This window comes from Geotrypetes seraphini, chromosome 11 (genome assembly GCF_902459505.1).
Source record: "Geotrypetes seraphini chromosome 11, aGeoSer1.1, whole genome shotgun sequence".
Taxonomy (NCBI): domain Eukaryota; kingdom Metazoa; phylum Chordata; class Amphibia; order Gymnophiona; family Dermophiidae; genus Geotrypetes; species Geotrypetes seraphini.
The window spans coordinates 28,727,617-28,750,340 of NC_047094.1; the positions used below are offsets into that span (position 1 = coordinate 28,727,617).

The 22,724-nt window shown below is 39.9% G+C and overlaps 1 protein-coding gene across 8 annotated transcripts in view; it reads left to right on the plus strand.

The window, feature by feature from the left end:
* Positions 1–22,724, plus strand: part of TMC7 (transmembrane channel like 7) — a 102,404-nt gene that overhangs the window by 58,067 nt on the left and 21,613 nt on the right. For all 8 annotated transcript variants that reach the window (XM_033962902.1, XM_033962904.1, XM_033962901.1 and 5 more), the window contains 2 exons: positions 11,552–11,669; positions 15,442–15,539. In XM_033962902.1, the coding sequence (XP_033818793.1) occupies positions 11,552–11,669; positions 15,442–15,539 (216 nt within the window). The remainder of the gene's footprint in view (positions 1–11,551; positions 11,670–15,441; positions 15,540–22,724) is intronic.

The following is a 22,724-nucleotide window of genomic DNA, read 5'->3' on the forward strand; positions in this document are numbered from 1 at the left end:
CTTGATGAATAGCCTTTCTGTATAAAGTATCATATATGCTGGAAGACCCAGGGCCGTTAGACAGATAAGAACAGAATAATTTCTTCAAGATTCACACTGTCCCATTATTAAAGCACAGATGAATGCCCTTGAATAGCAACATTCGGGTACATCCCCATAATGCATCATTCTTCTTACTTCTTGCAAAATTCATGCTGGAAAGTTGCTTGCAGAGAGATATTCTTGAAACAATGGTTCAGGCTTGATGACATCATGGAGGCCTAACCTTCAGGTGTGAATACGGAAATATCCCTACAGTCCCCCCTTTTGGAGGAGAAATAACTTCAATGGAGTCAATTTCACCTTCAACCTAACTAAGTAGGAAAGGATCGACAAGACCCAAGGTGATATAAAAATGCATAAACATAAGCAATACCATAAAAATCAGCAATAAATCAAAGATATCAATAATCAATGGATAATAATCATAAAGGCAAGGGCAAAATATATGAACCCAGCCAAATAAATGATAATAAAATCACTGAATAATGGCAATATATGATAAAATCAAAAATCATGACTACTTAGCAAGGCACAAAAGGTATGCCAAAGCAAAAGTTAAGACAGAAAGATCATAATCAAAAATACGGCTAGCAAAATTACTCTTTCATAGCCGCAATGAAATCATGCATTCTTAAGTCAGTATGTGATGGTTTCTGTTGAATAAGATGTCTAATCCGGATGGTCTCATAGAGTGCAAAAACAGAGAACCCAAATAAGAGAACCCACAGGATGGCAAAAATTGGAATAACAACAGTGATAAAAAGATCAATATTGCGGGTATCAACAACTTCATGTACATTGGAGGAGCCAATATGAAAGTCCTCAATATGAAGCTTATCATTATCAACTTTCAGTTCAATGGTGTGGGAAGGTTTTGTCATCAAATATTGTTCCACTTCAAGGGTAAAATTGATGGAATGTCCACTGAAAACATCCAGGATTTCCAATTCAGTTTCAGTAGGAGTAGAGTCCAAATGGAAAAGAGAAACATCGAAAGAAGATATGCTGGAGCAGGATCTGGAATGGGAGGAACAAGAAACCAGGAGAATCTTGAAGGACAACATGGGACTGCGGACCAGGATCGATTACTTTGGTAACAACGCCAATCAGCAGGACAACCAGGAACAGCATCGGCAGAACTCGTTTCGCCATCTGAAAAACAGAAAAGAGAGAGAACAGCCTAGGCTGTTGCTAGGTTAATGTCTTCATCACAATGGTTTCATCATGGGCAAATTTACTGGGATGACATGGTCTCAGTTGATTAATGTGGACCCATTTAAGGACATCTGCACCTGGAGAATTTGATTTGATGCGAATTTGATAGGCCACAGGTGAAGCTTTTTCCACTATAGGGAATGGACCATGCCAACTTGGCAAAAATTTACTTTCTTTGGCCTTGGTTTTGCCAAAATTGTAATAGAATACCTTGTCGCCAATTTGGTATTCCTTTGTGGTAGTCCTATGATCATAATAGGCTTTTCTACCTTTAGCAGCAATTTCCAGATTTTTCTGGGCAAAAGAAAATGCACCCTGTAAATGTTTACGTAAATGGGTGACATATTCATGAGCAGTAGTAGCACTAGAAAGATTTACATCATTAGTTCTATACAACAAATGAATTGGTAATGTCATTTCTCTACCTGTCATCATTTCAAAAGGCGTCACCCCCGTAGAACGGTGAGGCGTGGCACGAATAGCCATCAGTACCAAAGGTAACTTCATGTCCCAATTCTTACCAGAGGTAGACACGTACTTCTTCAGGATCGTGATGATAGTACGATTCGCTCTTTCCACTTGTCCCGATGATTGAGGGTGGTAAGCTATGTGCAATTTACTTTTCACTCCGAGCATCTTCCACATATGTCGCATCACCTCTGCAGTGAAATGTGATCCTTGGTCTGAGTCCACTCTCATGGGCAAACCCCACCTACTGAACACATGATTCAGTAACAAGGTAGCAGTAGTCTCTGCCGTACAATTGGGTGCAGGCAAGCACTCAATCCACTTTGTAAACAAACAAGTGACAGTCAACATATACTTATTACCTCGGGAGGAACGGACCACTGGGCCAATCCAGTCAATCTGGATGTCGGACCAGGGCATGACCAAACCCTTCTTTCTCAAGGATGCTCGGTGAAGTGGTGTAGAGGGTTGAAATTGGCAACAAGTCAAGCAACCTCTCGTATATAACTGCACATCTTGCCGCATATGAGGCCAATAGGCCACTTGCTTCAGTGTCTCATAGGTAACTTCTTCACCTCTATGTCCTGCACAAGGTTCATCATGGGCATGTTGCAACATGATTCCTCGATATGCACGGGGTACAACCCACTGCACAATACCATGCTTACTCGTCCGAGTGAGCAGGTTCTGATGAATCGAAAATTTCTCTCTGGAGGTGTAGAGTATCCTAAGTTCTTCATCATTCTGATCGTCTTCAGACAATGGATGATCCTGTGGATTCTGTATGAAGTTATAGAACTTTCCCAGGATAAGATCGGTCTTCTGAGCGGTTACAAGATCAAAGGAAGGGATATCATTACCCCACTGCACTACAGGTGTTTCAGCTACCTGTTTCGCTTGGCGTCGAGTAATAGCATGTACCATCGAGAACAACTCTTCAGGGCATTGCCATAGTTCACCTGACAAAGCACCTTCTTTGGCCAGTTGATCCGCAAGGTCATTTCCGATCTTGTCAGAACTATTAACCTTAGCATGACCTTTCACTTTCTTCCAGTAGATGGTCATGTCATTGTCTCGTACCAATTGATCTAAGGCTAGAATCAAGTCGCCATGATGGACAGGCTTTCCTTTGGAATTTAACATGTCCTTCTTTTTCCACACGGGTAAGTGAGACACAAAGTTTTGACGCACATAATCAGAATCTGTACAGATAATCAGTTCTGGGATCCCCTTCTGTACCGCAGACTGTACAGCGACCAGAGCTGCTACAATCTCTGCATATTGGTTGGTTTTAGCACCCAATCTATACTTCAAAGTTTCCATAGGTGTGTCGACATTCCACACTACACCTACTCCTGCGACCAAATTATGGGTCGAGGTCTGGTGAAAGGCACAGCCATCTACGTAGACTTGAGGTATATTGGCACATAGCTGTTCATCGTAAAGATGATGACGATGGGGTTCCTCCTCTTCTGGTGGAACATCAGGTTCCGGTATACCTGTAAGAGAATCTTGTTCTGTACAATCATGCAATTCTGCTATCCCTTGGGCTACTGTATTTCGATGTTTCAGGGCATACTTTACCTGTAAAGGCCATCCTTGGAGAGCCAAAGTCCATGAAACTATTCGGCTATTGGAGACACGACCAGTTTTGATCTTGTCACTGCCCAAGAAACTAATGGGTTGATGACAAGTCTCTACAATGAGTTTTTCTCCTTGGATATAACTCCGAAAATGTTGAAGAGCCCAAACAGTTGACAGTAGAGCTTTCTCACATTCAGAATACTTCTTCTCTACATCGGTGAAGCCTTTGCTTGCATAGGCCACCACACGCTTGTCAGAGTCGTATTTCTGGTACAGGACAGCACTCATAGAGTGTTTGGAGAATCCTAGGTCGATGAAGAATTCACGACCACTCTCGGGGTAGGACAAGCAAGGAAAGCGACTAAGCTGCTCTTTCATCTCTTGCATAGCATCTTCCTGTTCAGGACCCCACGTCCAAGGTACATCCTTCTTTAGTAAGGCAACCAAGGGTCTAGAGATCTCTGCATACTGATCTATGAACTGTCGAGAATAATTGCATATTCCTAAAAATGAACGAAGTTCCGTCAAATTGGTAGGTTTCCTCAACTGTTGTAGGGCCTGTATCCTTTTCTTCTGTGGTCGAAGACCTTCAGAGGAAATGTCATACCCTAAATAATTCAGAGATGTTCGGCACCATTGACCTTTGGCAAGGGTCAATTTAGCTCCTGCATTTTGCAATTGTTGGAACACATGTTCTACCTCTTCCAGGTGTTTCTGAAAGGTGGGACTCTTGATCAGGATATCATCCACATAGACTAGAGTTCCTCGAGCTTCCGCATCTGGAAGGGCTTTATGGAGAAATATGTTGAACTCAGCTGGAGAGTTCAGAAAACCAAAAGGTGTTCTATTCCACGTGTACTGTTTCTTCCCAAAGGTAAATGCTAGTTTGTATTGATCCGGTGGATGTACAGGAACTGTCCAAAATCCAGAAGCTAAATCCAAGCTGGTAAAATACTTAGCTCCTTTGATGGTAGTCAAGCTCTGGTCAAGATGGGCCATAGGCCACCTAGACAAGGGTACCCGCTTGTTTAGCTGTCGGTAGTCCAAGGCAATTCTCCAACTGTTATTCTTCTTCAGGATTGGCCACAAGGGTGAGTTGTATGTACTGTTGCAAAGCCTAATGATACCCCTAGTTTCCAGGGTATCAAGTATCTCTTGCACGGACTCATACGAGGCCAAAGGAATCTTATACTGACGTACGAAGACGGGCTTACTGTGGAGATCCGTAGGAATCTTGGTCACATGTAGATCAGTCAGTCCAGTGTCATAAGAATCCACTGCAAAAAGGTCTCGATACTTGTACAACAACTGTGTGAACTGAGCCTTTTCTTCATCAGAAGAGCACGCATCAGCTAGGTCCACTTGTTCCTTTACCATAGCATCAAACTTAGAAAAAGGTTGGTTGGAAGAGATTTCCACTTGGTCTTCAATCTGTTCTTGCAAAGATGAAGAATCAATGGCATTCACCGCTTTAGATTGGTCAGACAGAGCTAACTTCCTGGATAAAATCAAAAAATCATTATCCACTGTTACATGGGAAGTTGTTGCATCATATGGCCAAAGGAAGTCCAGTGAAATGAGTCCTTTAGGTGAGGTAAAAATATGGTCCAGTATATCCCCCCCCTGGCAGGGGTCAACAATGGAAGACAAGCTGCCAATGATAGGCAATGTTACCTCAACATCAGGAAAAGATTCACCCACTAGAAAACCCAAATGTTCTCCAGCGGAGAGAAAGACTTCCGTAGGTTGAGCATTGACAATCAATACATGGAAAGACGAGGTAGGTACTTCAAGACATGGTAAAGCACCTAGAGAAAGACCATGCTCGAGAAAAGAGGTATTCGGGTTGAAAAAGCCAATATCATCGAGCATGCGTTGACCATGGGTCAAACGAAGAGGTAGAGCAAAATCCTGCACAAGGCCAGGAATCTTGACGTCTTCAGCACAAACCACTTCACAAACTTGAGGAAGAAGTTGTCCAGCCTTCAGACCATCCATCAGGTCCACATCTTCTACCGGGGTGCCTTGCAATCTGCTCCAAAGCACACCGTTCACCAAATCAACGTAGACTCCTAGACGAACAAGACATTCGGATCCCAAACACAAGGATGTGTGTAGGCCTTTCACCACAGAAAAGTGATGAGTGAAAGTCTTAGAACCCAGGGTCAGCGGAAGGCTACAAACCCCAACAAGAGGCTTGACCCCCTGACCTGGTATAGGTAGGTGAGTAGAGTGGCGCCGAACAAACGGAACTGATGTGGTTCGCTGAAGTTGACAGTAAAAAGATTCACTAATCATGGAGATGTCACTCTGGAGTAGCAGTTGAGCTTGAACTGGGACAGAACCGTGCAGGTGAACATCAACAAACAAGACAGTATCATCCTGGTGAAGTACAGCCAGTAGACGAGGATGAGAGGTCAAAGAACTGGAAACAGATGAGGTCGGGTCTTGGACAGTCTCTTGAGGTGGATCTGGCACGGGGAACGTAGACTTCAGAACAATCTCCAAATGGTCAGCCTGGAGAACAATGTCAGATATTTGTTCCTTAGGAACGCTGACAATCTCGCGGTCTGTGGGACCCCCCCTCTGGAACATTGGCGTACCGTAGCTCCAAAATGTGTGGATCCGCTGAACGCAGGAAATTTATTCGAATTGAAGTATCGTTTCGTTCCACAGTACTGGTAACCTGGGGAAGGCGTGTAGTCGGTACCTTTCCAAAAGGAAGGGGACGAGTCACCTGAGCCCAGACCACTTCTTGGACGTAATCCAAAATAGGCCGCAATCTCTTCAAAAGATCGTTTCCAATCAAAAACTCCTCTCCTGGACTAGTGGTAATAATCACTGGGTGTTTAACATTCATTTTGCCTAACTGCAAGGTTAGCCAAGTTTGACCAACTGTCTCAATGTTCTGATGTCCATATGCAACCAAAGACAAATCACTGGGAACAATCAACAGTGTATTCTGGGTACCCAGGGTAGTCTGCAAACGTTGGAATAGTCCCTGAGTGATCAAAGTCACTTCGGAAGCCGTATCAAGTAAACCGGGACAAGACAAAACCTGTTGGAGAAACAAAGGTATAGTGTACCGTTGACCCATAGGCGTTAACCTACCCAAGAAATACTTGTGTGACTTAATGGAATCCCACGAAGGAAGCCACTCGGTGTTCTCAGATAATTCACTGGATTGTACCGGATCTATGTCTTGTGTAGCATCAGGAGATGTTGTTTGGACAGAAGATACAATAGTGGGTGAAGAAATTGTTTCTCGGACTAGTCATGCGGTATCATCCTCTAACAATTTGGGTGTGTCATCCAGGTCGTCTACTATGGAAGCCTGGGTGTCAGTTACTACAGACTTGACCATTCGAGTGCCGGAAGGCCTGTAACCGATATTGTTATCCTTTCTCCTTGAGGTCTGTTCCCTTCTCGCGGGGACAGATACTGCCAATTGTTTAGAAGTCAATTCCAGGGCAGAAATACGATCCACCACCTGAGCCAATTGTTCCATTATCACACTGAGGTCACTCTGCTTCTGTTGCTTATTGGGCCGTCTCTTCTTCTGTGTCTTGGGTCCATCCCTATTGGGTGGTGCATCAGAAGAGGAAGTCTGGTCCGCTGGACGAGATGAAACAGGTCCTGGAGTGGAAACTACAGAGCTACTAGGTTCCAAAGCAAGTGAATTCTGAACTGCGCATACACTCAGCTTAGGTTCCTTAGATCGTGCTTTGGGCACCGGTTTCTCAGATGGGCCTGCAGGAACCCTGACTTTATGATCATAGAAATCCTCGGCTACGGCTAAGATCGATGAGTAAGAGGCCTTTTTCATACCAGCCACAACCACACTCATATATTCAGGCAAGGCTTTTGCAAAGAGAGATCGGAATTCTCCATACTCCAGTTCGTCCTCAGAAGGAGTCCTGTCTGGAAAGAAATGTCGTTTCAGACGGAAAGCAAATTCACGGGGATTTTCTTGGAGTCCACAACGCAAATGGAATGCAGCTTTGCGAGATTCAATGGAATCAGCGTATGTACCATAACGTCTTTTGAGTTGTTGTTCCACCTCTAACACATCCGAAGTACCAGTGATGATGGATCGCAACGTCTCAGAACACTCAGAAGCAAAGGACCAACGGAGTAAACGAAGCTTATCACTGTCCTCTGTCACTGCATAAGTCTCAAAGAACTCATGTATTGACGCCAAATGTGCTTCAATAGTTAGCTTAGTTCCCTCTCTAAAAGGTTCTATCATTTGTTTAAACATCTTCATTATCTGTACGTGATAGGGTGGTATAGTATAACTACCTCCTTTCTTTTGAGTTTCTTTCCCTGTTTCATTATTGTGCTGTGACCTTTGTGGAGTATGTTGTGAAATGTCTGGTGCTTTGGTGCCATCTGGTGGTTGTTTAGGCTCACTGTAAACTGACCTTACCGGATGAGGTTTAGAGTCAGAAGATTCAGTGACGTCACAGGAATTTGAGATAGACCTTACAGGGCGTGGTTGCTGCACTGGGCGGTCAGCTAGTGTCACTAATTTCTCAGGGCAGGGTTTGTTACTAGGCAACAAGTCATCTGCAGTAGAATCAGAACACTCCTGCGAATTCCTGTACCCACCTCCCCCCCTAGAGCTGTAAAAAGAACGAAAGACGGTTCTTGGAGCTGGTTTAGGAGAATGAAGAGGTGACACAGGAAGAAAGGGAGCTGGAATATCCCTCTCACTACAAAAAGTAGCAACCTTGTCTTGTAAAACTTTCACATCAGTAGCTAACGTAGTTCTTTGAAAAGATATATCTTGAACATTCTGGCGCAGAGCCAAATTATCGGCATCTGCCTGACATAACGAGTCAGTTAACTTTGTGACCTGTAACTCGCTTTCGGAAAGTCGGTTCTGAGACTCAACAAAGTCCGCTTGTAAAGCACATAATTGCCTGTCAGCACGGGCTGCCTTATCATTAGACAGACGTTCGGTAGCGTCTAACTTTTCACCCAGACAAACATAAGCAGAAGTTACGTCTGCAAGTTCCATCTGCAACCTGGACAAAACCTCAGCATGATTTTTCTGACAAGTAGATAAAGAAAGCTGTAAATCTGCCTTCTGAGCCCGGACAGTATTAAGTTGCGTCACTAAAGATGTACACTTAACACAAGAAATATTCACTGTACTTTTTTTCTGACTTTCAAGTTCAGCATTCAACTCAGAACATTGATGTCGTAACTCAGACATCACCTGATCAAAGTCGGAATGTTGATCTTCACAATTAGAAGCTAACAGTTCAAGGGAATCATTACGAGTCCGTTCTGCTTGCAAAGAATTTTTACAATCCTCTAATTGCTCATATAAATCACTCTGAAGCTGACGTTGTTGAGATAAACTAGCAGAGATAGAAGTTTTAAAAGCAAACAACGCACAAATGAGCTCTGAATAATTTTCTCCTGTAGGTTTAGTACGAGCATGTAGGAGACGCTGCAATACTGAACAATACGCCTGATTAGAGTCCTCTATATCTGCATGTAATAAACGTACAAGGTCAGAAAAATACACATCAGAATCTGTCTGTTTTAAAACTTGCACAGCTAATTTCTGAAAAACATCCTTTTCAAGAGCATGCCACGAAATCTGAGTCTCAGTGTCAACAGACATGGCTACGGTCGTAAATTAGAAACCTAGATATCCCGGCAAACGAGCCCCCAAAATCTGTTGAAGGATTTATGGTTCACTTAGCAGTATTATAAACACGTTACGTCTCTGTTAAGTGGTCTAGAGAAAACCATAACCTTTTATTCAAGTTCAAATATCATGGTCTAATTATACGACACAAACCCAGGCTAATGAGAAATATCTTTATTATGAAAATAGAAAAATATAATTCACAAGCCAGCTGCAGAATCTAAATATTGTTCAAAATATCTAATTACACAAATGAAACTCAGTACATGATTGTCACAATCTAATGGTTAGACAATTAAGTAAAACTTCTTGTTAAACACACACTATTCCTTATAATAATAATCCCTGATTAGCAAATGATTATATTATCACCCAGGTAACTTTTCAACCCTTTACCTTTATAATAGATTCCTATCTAATTCCCAAGCTAATAAAAGTAATTTCCGTATGCTCACCCTTATTTAGCCTCTCCGGCACAATTAGGTGGAAGAGAAAATTTTCTTGTCAGCTGGAAGACGTCAGGAATACCGTTGTAAAAGTTACACGTGTTGAAAATCCTTGATGAGGCTATAAATCATCAGCAATAAGTTCCGTTTATCTGTGCTAAGTTCAGAACAGTTTTTAAATGTCCGAATTTCTATCTCTTAGGCAGAGAATCACACGAGGTAACTTACAGGTCTAATTATTGAAAGAATAAGTTTACAATTAGAACATCTGTGAGCAGATCTGAGCTTCCCCGGACCTTATCACAGACTAACTAACTATTAATTAATTAGCACCTTTCTTTTCTTGAATCTCATCAGATGACTTCCTCGGACCAATCCAGAAACAGAACTTGATGAATAGCCTTTCTGTATAAAGTATCATATATGCTGGAAGACCCAGGGCCGTTAGACAGATAAGAACAGAATAATTTCTTCAAGATTCACACTGTCCCATTATTAAAGCACAGATGAATGCCCTTGAATAGCAACATTCGGGTACATCCCCATAATGCATCATTCTTCTTACTTCTTGCAAAATTCATGCTGGAAAGTTGCTTGCAGAGAGATATTCTTGAAACAATGGTTCAGGCTTGATGACATCATGGAGGCCTAACCTTCAGGTGTGAATACGGAAATATCCCTACAGCCATTGACAAATTATTATAATGAATAGATACCATTTTTCCATTATAAGTACAATACAAGTGAAGGGATGGGAGGGAAGGGGTTAAATTTTTATGTATTATTGTTAAATATGACAGAAATTCAAGTGATGTATTTAATTTCAATTGTCAATTTATTGATACACTTGTTGTAAGATGTAAAAATGAATAAAGATTTATAAAAAAAAAATTGATATGCAATAGAATATTGTAAATTGCTCCAAGATAATAAGATATGTGCAAACTTAAGTCTAGAAATGTGAATTAATCTTCAGGGAGTAAGTTAGCAGAATTTGAAAGGTGTATGGCTGCTCTAGTTACTTTGCATTAGAGAATGACATGGGGAGAAATTTTTCCCTGTTCCCGCAGGAACTCAATTTCCCTGAACCGTCCCCTCAAGTTTTGTTGCTGTCCCTATCCCATTCCTAAAAGCTCTACCTTAACCACACAAGCCTCAGACACTTATGATTTTCAAGTGTTTGAGGCTTGTGCAAATAAGGACAGAGCTTGCAGGAATGGGGCAGGGACAGGAAAAGAACTCAACGGGACGGGGAAATTGAGTTCCCGTGGAGACGTGGAAAATTTTGGTCCCGTGTGATTCTTTACTGTGTATATGGATTTTGTTTTTTGTTAAATTATTACTTTCTACTGTTTTTAGTCATAGAGGAAAAGTAGAGCAAGTTTCAAGTTTATTGACTTTTAATATACCGACCATCAACAAGTATCTAGCAGATTTACAATAAAATATTTAAAATAGAGATAAAAAATTATATATATAAAAGAAGATAATAAAAGTGTACATCAAGGACATTAACTGGTTGAACTTGAAGGTGGGGGCAAGAGGGGAGGGAAGGGAAAAGTTACATAATTAGAAGAAGAAAAGGAAGAGAGAAAAAATATATATATATATATATATATTTTTATGTAATATTGAGATAAAGGTGGGGGAGAGGATAAAACATGTAGGATGGGATCGCTTCATAGAAGTGGTTGGTTGAGTAAGATGGAGATGCTTTAAGAGCAGATGAAAGCATCACGAAACAAAAAAGTCTTTAGGCTTATCTTGAATCTATCAAGTTGTTGTTCGAGTCGGAGTTGGTGTGGCAGAGCATTCCACAATGTTGGGGCAACTACTGAAAAATTTGTTTTTCTGGTGTGGAAAAAGTCTTTTATAGAGGGAATTGAAAGGAAATTCTGGTCTGCTGATCTAAGTGTACATGTTGAGCATTGAGGAATGAGAAGCCTATCCAAGATATGAAGGCTGATGAGAGAGTTTTATTTTAAAGGTCAGCAGGATAGTTTTATAAGTGTTACGATGTGTGATAGGAAGCCAATGTCATTGGTTTTTGAAATGGGGCTAAATATTACTGTGCCCTGTACTATAACATTTCATGATGTACATATATCATGAAACCTTATGTCTCCCACAGATGTGTGTTTGTACGCCTAGCCAATATTGGGGTTCTCTTGATTACACTGTGGACTCGAATCACCTACTGTGTTTTTGGAATATGCAGTCTGTGTGGCTACAATCATGACACCTACCCTGTAAGCAAATCATTTTACTGGGGATTGCTTATGCCTTGAGCAATTTGTATATAATTTTGGATTCAACATAGTACAAATATTTTAGTTGCGTCTGTTGGTGCTCCCTGTCCATTTGCTTGTTGAAATAAACATTACAAAACTGAAGTAAATAAATTCTGTTTTCCTAACCTCAGTCCTTTACCCCCTGGCTTCATGTGCATACTTATTTTCTTTCCCTTCTCTATGCTAATTAATACTGCATATCTGTCGAATATTTTCCTAACAACATACAACAATTTGCAGAAATGTATGAAGACAAATGGAGCTTTTGTTTTTGTGCTTTCTTTGTAACAGCAGAGGCATCAGAAGCAGGGTCTGGTGTGATACTAATACTCTTTGTCCAAACTAAGGGCCTCTTCTATTAAACTGCGCTAGCAGTTTTTAGCGTGGTGAGCTGCGCTGAATGGCCCGCGCTGCTCCTGATGCTCATAGAGTTCCTATGAGCGTCGGGAGCAGTGCGGGCTATTCAGTGCGGCTCTCTGTGCTAAAAACTGCTAGCGTAGTTTGATAGAAGAGGGGGTAAATTGTACTTATGTGCAAATCACATTCAGTTTCTAAAGTATTCTATACAGCTGAGAAAATCAAGTGAGAAGGGACAGATTTAGGGCTAGCATTCTTAAAATAAATAAACCAACTTTAGTGCTAAACACTTCTTAATGATTTATAATCATTCTCATCTTTTTTTTTCCAGCTTTTCTAACTAGAAGAGCTCAGTGTATACAGTAGAATTTTATAAAACATTTCAAAATATACTTTCCCCACATTTATTAAATTTATATCAGACACAACTTATAAAAGGTAATATTAAAGGTACTATGGCTGAATCAATAATAATTGTTTTACCTAAGCCAAATAAAGATCCTACTTTGGTTTCAAATTACAGGCCTATATCTTTGATAAATGTTGATAATAAACTTTTGGCGAAAATTTTGGCTTTAAGATTAGCAAAAGCTCTCCCACATATTATAGATATGCATCAAACGGGTTTCGTTGCTAAAAGACACTCCTCCAATAACTCTAGATTATTATTTCACATGCTAAACTTATCAAAAAAAATGGATGAACCGGCTTTTACAGTTTCATTAGATGCTGAAAAGGCATTTGATAGGGTAGAATGGAATTTTATGTATCAGGCTTTAGAATGGTTTGGTATAGGTTCTGGATTTATACAAATGGTAAAAACTTTGTATAGCTTCCCAATTGCAAGACTAAATATTAATAATAAAATATCTGATGGTTTTCAATTGCAGAGGGGAGTTAGACAAGGCTGTCCTTTATCTCCTTTGTTATTTGATGTTATATTAGAACCCTTATTGTTAGCAATGCAACAAACGAAGGAGATACAAGGTATCCCATATTCAGATATGGAATATAAAATTTCGGCTTATGCTGATGATATTTTGCTTTATTTGAGAAATCCAGAATCTACCTTATCTTCTTTATTAGAATTAATTGATAAGTTTGGCAAATTTTCAGGATATAAAATTAATTGGAATAAAACTGAAATTATACCCTTGAATGTTCATTGTGTAAAAGGATTATTTGATACTTTTCCATTCATATGGAAAGAAGAAGGATTTAAATATCTTGGCATTCAAGTTAAAAATACAATTGAGGATACTGTAAAAGAAAATGAAAAATATATATTAAAAAAAGTTACGGAGTTGTGTGAACAATGGAACCCATTACATATTTCTTGGTGGGGAAGAATTCAAACTATTAAAATGATGATGTTACCTGTAATTTGCTACCAAATGAGTATGATACCTATTTATTTTCAGGGGTCCTTTTATAAAAAGCTAAATAGAATTTTAACAAAATTTCTTTGGCTTAGTAAAACACCTAGAATAGCTTTAGTAACTTTGCAAAAATCAATTAAGGAGGGTGGGGTAAATTTTCCAAATTTCTATAGGTACCATCAAGCCTATATTCTACGTCAGGGTATGTATTGGATCCTCCCAGAACTTATAGATAATGCACCAGATTGGTTATATTTGGAATGGCGCCTTATGTTTCCCCTAAATTTAGTTCATTTACCAAGTATTAATATACCTAAAAGATACAGAGAAAATAAAATAATAATGGATACTTGGAAAACATTGAGATTTATTGATAAATTAACACCCATCCCAATATACAAATCAACTAATCAATCCATATGGATAAACTCCAAGATCAAAATTGGCGGAGCTCAAATCCTTTGGAAGAACTGGATTATTGCAGGCATTAGATCTCTAGATGATATTATTTCAGAAGGTAAACTGCTGGATTTTTCACAATTGCAACATAGATTTGGTCTTAATAAAACACAAAGTTTTAAATGGTTGCAATTGAAGCAGGCCATTCAGGTTGGGTTCCCTGAATGGAAATCATTAAACAATCAATATAGTTTAAAGTTCTTATGCTTTAAAGCAGACTTCCTAGGACATCAAGCCGCATTGTGGTATAAATTAATATCTGGATATTTGAATAAAAAACTAAAAAATGGTCTAAGAGACATTTGGAGCATTGAGATTGGACATCAAATTAATGCATCTCAATGGCCACTAATTTGGTCTTGGAGAATGAGATGTACAGAGTCAGCATCTATGAGACAAACATGGTTTTTTTTATTACATAGAGCTTTTTGGACCCCTACTCGTTTGCAAAAATTAGACAGTTCTAAGTCTAATAAATGCTGGCACTGTAATCTAGAACCAGGGACATTAGATCATTTATTATATCATTGTCCTTATATTAAAATTTTTTGGAATTCAATTTGGCCACAAATTAATAAATTAATGGAAAATCATATTGCAATATCATATGATACAATTTTATTTGGAACAATGATGAGAAAAAAAAGTCAAATTTCACCAGAAAATAATAAGCTTTTATTAATTATGACAGGGGTTGCCATTCAACATATAACTAATAATTGGAAAAATTACAACAACCTAAATTACACATTTTGGTGGAATACAATATGTCATATTTTTAAAATGGAAAGAACAATAGCAATACAAAGGGGGACATATACTAAATTTATAAAAATATGGGGGCCATTGACAAAATACTGTAATGAATAAATAATATGATGTTTCTTCTTCTTTTCTTCTTTTGGGGATTCTTTTTTATGACACATATAGAGGGGGGTTAAGAAAAAAATCAATTTATATATAGTATGTTATAATATATTATACAAAATGTAACGTATGAATAAATGGTAATAAAAGGGTGGGGGGAGGGAAATGGGACAAAATTTGTTTAGATTATATTGTATTAGATATAAAAAAGTTATTGAATATTTATCAATTGTATTCTAATATGTTGTATACTTTTTATAAAAATTTGAAAATTAAAATATTATATTAAAGTAATGAAAGGGAGGGGGGGAGGGTGAGGGAAAAAATCAAATTTAGATATATAATGTATTAGATATAAAAGTGATAATATGCATTTATCAATTGTATTTTATTATTATGTACACTTTATGTAAAATTAGAAAATAAAAAATAATGGGAAAAAAAAAAAAAAAAAAAAAAAAAAGAAGAGCTCAGTGTTACAGTAGGCTGGGGTCTACAGTTTAAACATAGTACAGCAAATATGTATATTAGGTATTCACATTGAGGTAGACAAATGGAGCACTGGTACTATCGAGAGCAAAGAGGGAAACATGGAAGAGTAAATATTTGAATTGTCTGTTCTTACAGCTTTGCAATCTCACTGTGATCATTTACCTTTTTTCTTGTAGTGCTGGGAGTCTCGAGTTGGCCAAGAAATGTATAAATTGATGATATTTGACTTTATCATTATTTCTGCTGTCACAATTTTTGTGGAATTTCCAAGAAAGTATGTACCATATTTCTAATTGCCAGTTGTGGGTGTATCTAAAACTCATTTTCACATATTCAATAGAATGGCAAAACTTAGGGCTCTTTTTACTAAGGTGCGCTAGCAGTTTTAGCGGGCCTCCATAGAGCTTGCGTTAATATTTTTCATTTAGCGCGTGGTTAGCGCGCGCTAATCTTTAGCGCACGCTAAAAACGCTAGCGCACCCAGGGCAGGATTAGCCAATAGGCCAAGTAGGCACGTACCTAGGGCCCAAAATGGTCAGTGGGGCCCTATGAAGGAGGGCATCAACACTGTTTTTTCCAAACGGCAATGGGCCCCTCCAGCATCGATCGTCAATGTGGCCCCCCCCCATCAATGGAAAGTAAGACAAGTAAGCAACGCAGGTAAGAAAGTCAACGGGAACTGTAATTGTGCAAGTGGTGCTGCTTGCCCAAAGCTTCCCTCTGACGCAGCTTCCTGTTTCCGCCTGGGCGCATGGTGGGGTGGGGTGGGGCAGGGGGGCCCAGTGTACTTGTGTGCCTGGGAACCCTCGACAAATTAATCCTGCCCTGAGCGCACCTTAGTAAAAGGAGCCTTTAGTCTTAATTTACCTCTGAGCCTTAAAAATTGTCTCATTAGTAGGTTTCAGATTGGATGTCAATGGTTTATTCCCTCTGCTTAAGCACTTTTTTTTTTCTGCTTCATCTTCTGTACATAAATATCCTTCCCTCTCTATTTTGGGAAAAATTGTGAAAAACAATATTTAAAAATCATATAGTGATTCAGTTAAACAGGTAAACTGCTTTTCCTATAGTTGCTAGTTTTACATTTCATAGACATATATCTTAACCCTTAAAGTTCTAGGTTGAATTTGTTGAAAGAGGTTGTAGCTTCTCTGCATACCTTTTCCCAGTTGACTCTGGAGGTCACCATAACACCCCAGGGTTTGGGTTGCTGCTAGCCTGCACTCTCTGAGCTAGACAAGTACTGAGGAGTTTGCATTACATCTGCATACTTTTATTTGTTGTCTCATGGGCTTTTGCCATTAGTCAGGAGGTGAGTGCCATATTACTTCAGATCATAGATTTTTTTTCCTAATTTTGTCTTCCTGATGCTAATCCTTCCCAAGCTTTTTTTCTATTGCAAACCACTGCAAACAGTCCACTGTACCCGCTGTTCATATTCTGCATCTTACCTGTTGGTCAATCTGCTTTCTACCATAACTATTGTTTTTAAACATCAGTGTTTCTTCCCCTCGCCAAGCCATCTCCACTCTCAGTGAGAGCATTTTAACCCTGTCACAACACATTTTGCTTTTCTTCTCCATATTAAGTACAGTTGGCCCTCCATAACCATGGGGGATTGGTTCCAGGTCTCCCCTTGGATACCAAAATCTACGGATGCTCAAATCCCTTAGTTCCCTTCTTCTCCTTCTCCTTCTCCTCCTCTTCCCCCCCCTTCCCCTCCCCCTGGCCTGGTCCTGCCTCCGGTATACCTTCACATCATGTCTTTGGCCCTACTAAGCCCACTGCAGCAACAGCAGCAGCCATACTCAAAGGCTGTGCCCTATACTGGACCTTTCCCTCTGATCCGGCCTGCCCAGGAAGTTGCATCAGAAGTTGCTGGGTCAGAGGGAGAAATCAATATCAAAAAGTGTACACAACCGAGTTGAACAAGAAAATTACAAATATTGAGATGATGGGGGTGTTCTTAAAACCTCAAATTTTCATCATGATGATATTCACCAAAAATGACAGAACCCCTCCCCACACCCTAACCAAGAACTCAAAGGGTATCAATCGGAACCTTAACTATTTCCTATAATCTGTTCAGATTTGACTACGTGCCTTGGGGAATAACACCTGTATATATGAATTCCAGATTGATAAAAATCTTTTTTGCATATTTGGGGAATGTCTAACCCTGTATGATCCCCACAACATTAACTCATTCTTCTTGAAGTTTAATAATATCTTTCATTAAATGTCATTGGACCTCAGTGGCTTTTGCTTGACTATTTTTGTGTCACACATTTCAAGTGAAGAAGGATTACAGATAGGCGGTTGTTTTATACCTTAGCAACCATGGACCTCTGAGGAAGGAGTGTTTTCCGAAACACGGACCGTGTCGAGTCCTTTGGTTTGTTATAAGGTGGTATTTTTAACTGCATAAATGAAATATTTGGTATAATAAACATTGCCTGCATCTCGTACATAGTTGCCTGCAGTTTGTTTTTTGTTTTTGCTTTGGCTGACGGTACTGCAGTTTTCGTTGGATTTTGTTTCTTTGTTGACAACTTAGGGCTAAACATGCCAGCCACTAAGTAATTGGCACCCACCTCTCCATCAGTCCATTCATAACTCTCTTGCATTTAAATACCTTCATAATCATTGAAAGAGTAGTTTATCTTTCTAATATATTCAATTTAAACGTATCTATAATAATAATATGCTAAGCACGCATGCGCACTCTTATCCCATGTTCCCTGAGTCCTGATCTGTCGGGATGTGGCCGGCAGAGTGCACATGCGCGCCAGAGAAGCCTCTCTGCTCTCCACCTCGCGCGGGTGCAGAAACGGCCCCACACTCGTGGCTTCAGGCTCACTTACTCCCTTGCCGCCTCCCCTTCCCTTCCTGCGATCCGATCGGCTCACTTACTCCCTTACCGCCCCTTCCCTTCCCACGATCCGACCGGCTCACTTATTCCCTTGCCGCCGCCCCCCCTTCCCTTCCCGCGATCCGACCGGCTCACTTAGTCCCTTCCCGCCCCCCTTCCGTTCCCAAGGTCCAGACAAACCTGCGATTCCAGCAGCATCTGCAGCACTGTACACACGCTGCTTCAGGGCCTTCTACTGCCCTGATTTACTCTGGCACGTCCCTGATGACATCATCAGAGACGCGGCAGAGCAAATCAGGGTAATAGAAGGCCCCGAAGCAGCGTGTGTACAGTGCTGCAAATGCTGCTGGAATCGCAGGTTTGTCGGGACTGTGGGAAGGGAAAGGGGGGGGCAGAAAGGGACTAAGGGAGCCGGCCAGACTGCGGGAAGGGAAAGGGGGGGTAGGGGAAACGCTGCTGCTGCACAGGGAAGTAGTGTGGGGAGAGGGAAATGGAGGGGGACGGAATGCTGGTTAATAATAGGAGACGCAGAAAAAAAAACCCCAAAGAGACAAACAACAAAACAAACACAGACAGAGAGACCAAAAGTAAGAAATACAGACAGCAGCCAAAGAGATAGACAGAAGGTGACAGTCAAAAAACCACACAGAAGAACAGGTTTAAAGAACCCCCCCAAAAAAAAACCAAAAAAAAAACTTTGGACAAGGAGAGAGAGACAAACAGAAAAAAAAGACACACACAGAAAGACAGGGGGCAACAGAGACAGACACCAAAACAAAGACAGACAGACAGACATACAGCAGCCAAGGAGACAGACAGCAAAAAAAGACAGACAGACATACAGCGGACAAAGAGAGAGAAAGAAAGAAAGACAGACACACAAATCTATTCTAACACCCGTTAATATAACGGGCTTAAAGACTAGTCTATTATAAACCTATCGTTTATATAAACCGGGGGATTGTCAGCCAAGGGGATTGTTAATCCATGTCGCAGCTTTTGCCATTAGGCTTTATTAAGGAACCTCTGCAAGATAAAGAACAATAATTCTGCACTTAATAAAATTATTCCCCCACCTTTATTTTTCTATAACCACTGTTATTACCATTTAGACACCTGCTATTCTCTGGAACAAAAATGGTAGATAAAACTCCTCCCATCAGCTGATTTACCCAGGATAATCACAAAACCACTCATTCAGACTAATGATGACCATTCAGTTTCTACATTCAAACCTAAAAGGATCACCATAGTTAAACTATAAGTCCAAAACTGGTTTCTGTAATTTAATAATCTCACTACTTCCACCCCCCTGCCCTACTTGGATCTTATAAGAGAATCATCAAAAGATTGAGTATCATTCAGAATTCAGCGGTTCGCCTTATTTTTGGCCTGAAAAAAACAGATCGTCAGCCCTTATTACAGAAAATTACATTGGCTGCCAGTGGAGGTAAGAATTATTTTCAAGTTCGCCTGTATCTTGAAAACTTTAATCGGTTCAACCCCATATTATCTTTGTTCCCATTTTGAGCTGGCTCATACTATTAGAAATTTTCGTAGAACTCATTTGTTCGCTTTTCCTTCACCGAAAGGTCACTTTTATAAGAGATTTTTAGATAGAACATTTTCCTTCCAAGCCGGTAAAATGAATGCTTGGCTAAGCAAAATGGTATTAAAGGCTTTCTCCTATTAATCCTTTAGAAAATCTGTAAAGACTTATCCGATAAATTTGTTACCTTATAATGCACTTCTTGTATTTCTTTTATTGCATGCATTGACTGTATTTCACTGGCTGTCAGTTTTTCTCTTACTGTAAACCACTTAGAACTGTTTTGGTATTACAGTATATAAAAATAAAGTTATTATTTATTATTCTCCACGTAATATCATTTACTTGATGGCTCTTCTCCTTCCAGTGTTGTACTAGTGGAACTTGTGAATATTCAGTATTCTTTATTTATGTTCATTTAACCTTAATGTAATTGGTTGACTAGTCCGTCCCATATACACCAATTCACAAGGCCATACTATAATATAAATTACATTTGTCTTGTTACATGTAGTATCTTGTCTAGACCTAATTACCCATCCAGTACCTGAGTCTCTCCAATCTCTACCACTCTTCTGCCCACACCATTAGCAATCCTTCCCCCTTAATTTGTCACAACTTATCAAATTTCTGATGATTAAATAATTCTCCTGTTGTGCATGCCCTAGAGTGTGCTATCATTGGAAACTCAGTAAAACAGGGGTATAACCATAATATTGGCCAGTGTGTCCTCATAATTATAACAAATAAACCTATTGAATTTGAGAATGGTAGAACATATGTTCATTTTTCTTCTTTTGTCTGCACTATCTCTTTCAATAGAAGGTCCCATTGGGCAAAGCGTGCTCTCAAATAGGCCTGCCTAATAGCTCATTTAGGGTAACTCCTATCCTCAAACTGCTTTTTTTTATCCCAGCTACACTAACCACTGTTACCATATCCTCTAGCAATGAGTTCCAGAGCTTAACTATTCTTTGAGCAAAAAATGATTTCCTCCTATTTGGCTTTAAAAGTATTTCCATGTAATTTGTGTCCCCTGGACTTTGTATTTTTTTTGAAAGAGTGAAAAATTGGTGGACTTCAAATCTGAGTCAACAAATGTAACCATTGGTCAAGTTAAACATAATCTACTATTATTTCTATAGTGTTACCAGATGTATGCAGCGCTGTACAGAGTCACAAAGAAGAAGAAAACAGTCCCTGCTCGAAAGAGCTTACAATCTAAACAGCCAAAACAGACAAACAGGATGTCATGGATACAGTTAAGGGGAACGGTTAATCAGCCGGCTGGGTTGGTGGGCAAAGGGGTAGGGTTAAGGATTGAAGGCTGTATCAAAAAGGTGGGTTTTCAGTCTGCTTTTAAACAAGGAAGGGGCTTGGCGGACAAACTCAGGTAATTTATTCCAGGTATAGGGGGCAGCTAGATGAAAGGAACGAAGTCTGGAATTGGCAGTGGAAAAGAAGGGTACAGCTAAGAGCAGCTTATCTGAGGAACGGAGTTCTCTGGGAGGTGTATAAGGAGAGAGAAGAGTGAAGAGATATTGAGGAGCAGCAGAATGAACACACTTATAGGTCAACAATAGGAGCTTGAACTGTATGCAAAGGTGGATAGGGAGCCAGTGAAGTGATTTAAAGAGAGGGATGACATGAGCGTAGTGAGGTTGGTAGAAGATGAGTCGTGAAGCAGAGTTTTGCACAGATTGCAAGGGGGAGAGGTGACACTACGGGAAACCATTTAGAAGTAGATTGCTGTAATCTAAGCATGAGGTTATGAGAGCGTGGACAAGAGTCTGGGTAGTGTGCTCAGAGAAGAAGGGGTGAATTTTGGTGATATTGATTAGCGAGGTCTACAATGGATTAGTCTTGATCTTCATTCCTACTCTTTTGTAACATTGGGCAGGTAACAATTTCCATTTGTTTTATTTTGTGCAATGATTTGTGCTTCATCCCATGAAGCACTAGAAAAAGTTCAAAGAAGAGCAACCAAGATGATAAAGGAGATGGAACCACTCTCATATGAGGAAAGACTAAAAAGGTTAGGGCTCTTCGACTTGGTAAAGAGATGGCTGAGGGGAGATATGATTGAAGTCTATAAAATCCTGAGTGGAGTAGAGTGGGTACAAGTGGATTGATTTTTTTTACTCTGTCAAAAAATACAAAGACTAGAGGACACTCAATGAAGTTACAGGGAAATACTTTTAAAATCAATAGGAGGAATTTTTTTTTCAGAGAATAGTTACTCTGGAACAAGGTTGTGGTAAGAGCGGATAGCGTAGCTGGTTTTAAGAAAGGTTTGGACAATTTCCTGGAGGAAAAGTCCATAGTCTTTAATTGAGAAATATATGGGGGAAGCCACTGCTCGACTTGGATTGGTAGGCTTGGGTTTTGGCCAGGTACTAGAGACCTGGATTGGCCACCATGAGAATGGGCTACTGGGCTTGATTGGCAATTGGTCTGACCCAGTAAGGCTCTTCTTATGTTCTTATGTTTGAACGTGCTTCACCAAGGATATAGGGCTGATGCCTTTCTCGTTTGCTGCCTCCTGGTGTCCACTGAATAGCTACTGTGACTGGGTGACATGATAGTCTGAGAATATGCTCTGCAAAATGGATATGTCTCTCTCTAACAAGGTCATTAAGTACTGCTACACCTGCTAGGATGTTTTCATTTATTGTATGGTCTTTCCATGTGACTTTGAAGATCTATTTGAGGCAGCAATGGTGAAAGAATTTAGTCTGTTTGTTTCCAGATTTTACATGCATTCTTCTGTTACAATGGATTGCCATACAAAAATATTATCTATATAAGAACCTAAAACTAGGAATATTTAAACCATCTGAAGCTTATAAAACTGATCTCTGAAAAGATCCACTTGATAGGTTTTTGGTGGCTTCAATCACTATTCCATTTAGCTGTAAATGTGACCATCAAAATAAAAATTGTGATACAATTATAACTTTGCTAAAGCATAAATAAATGATGATGGTATTCACTGCCCACTGAGCATAGTATGCTGATAGAAACCACTATTAGTCTAA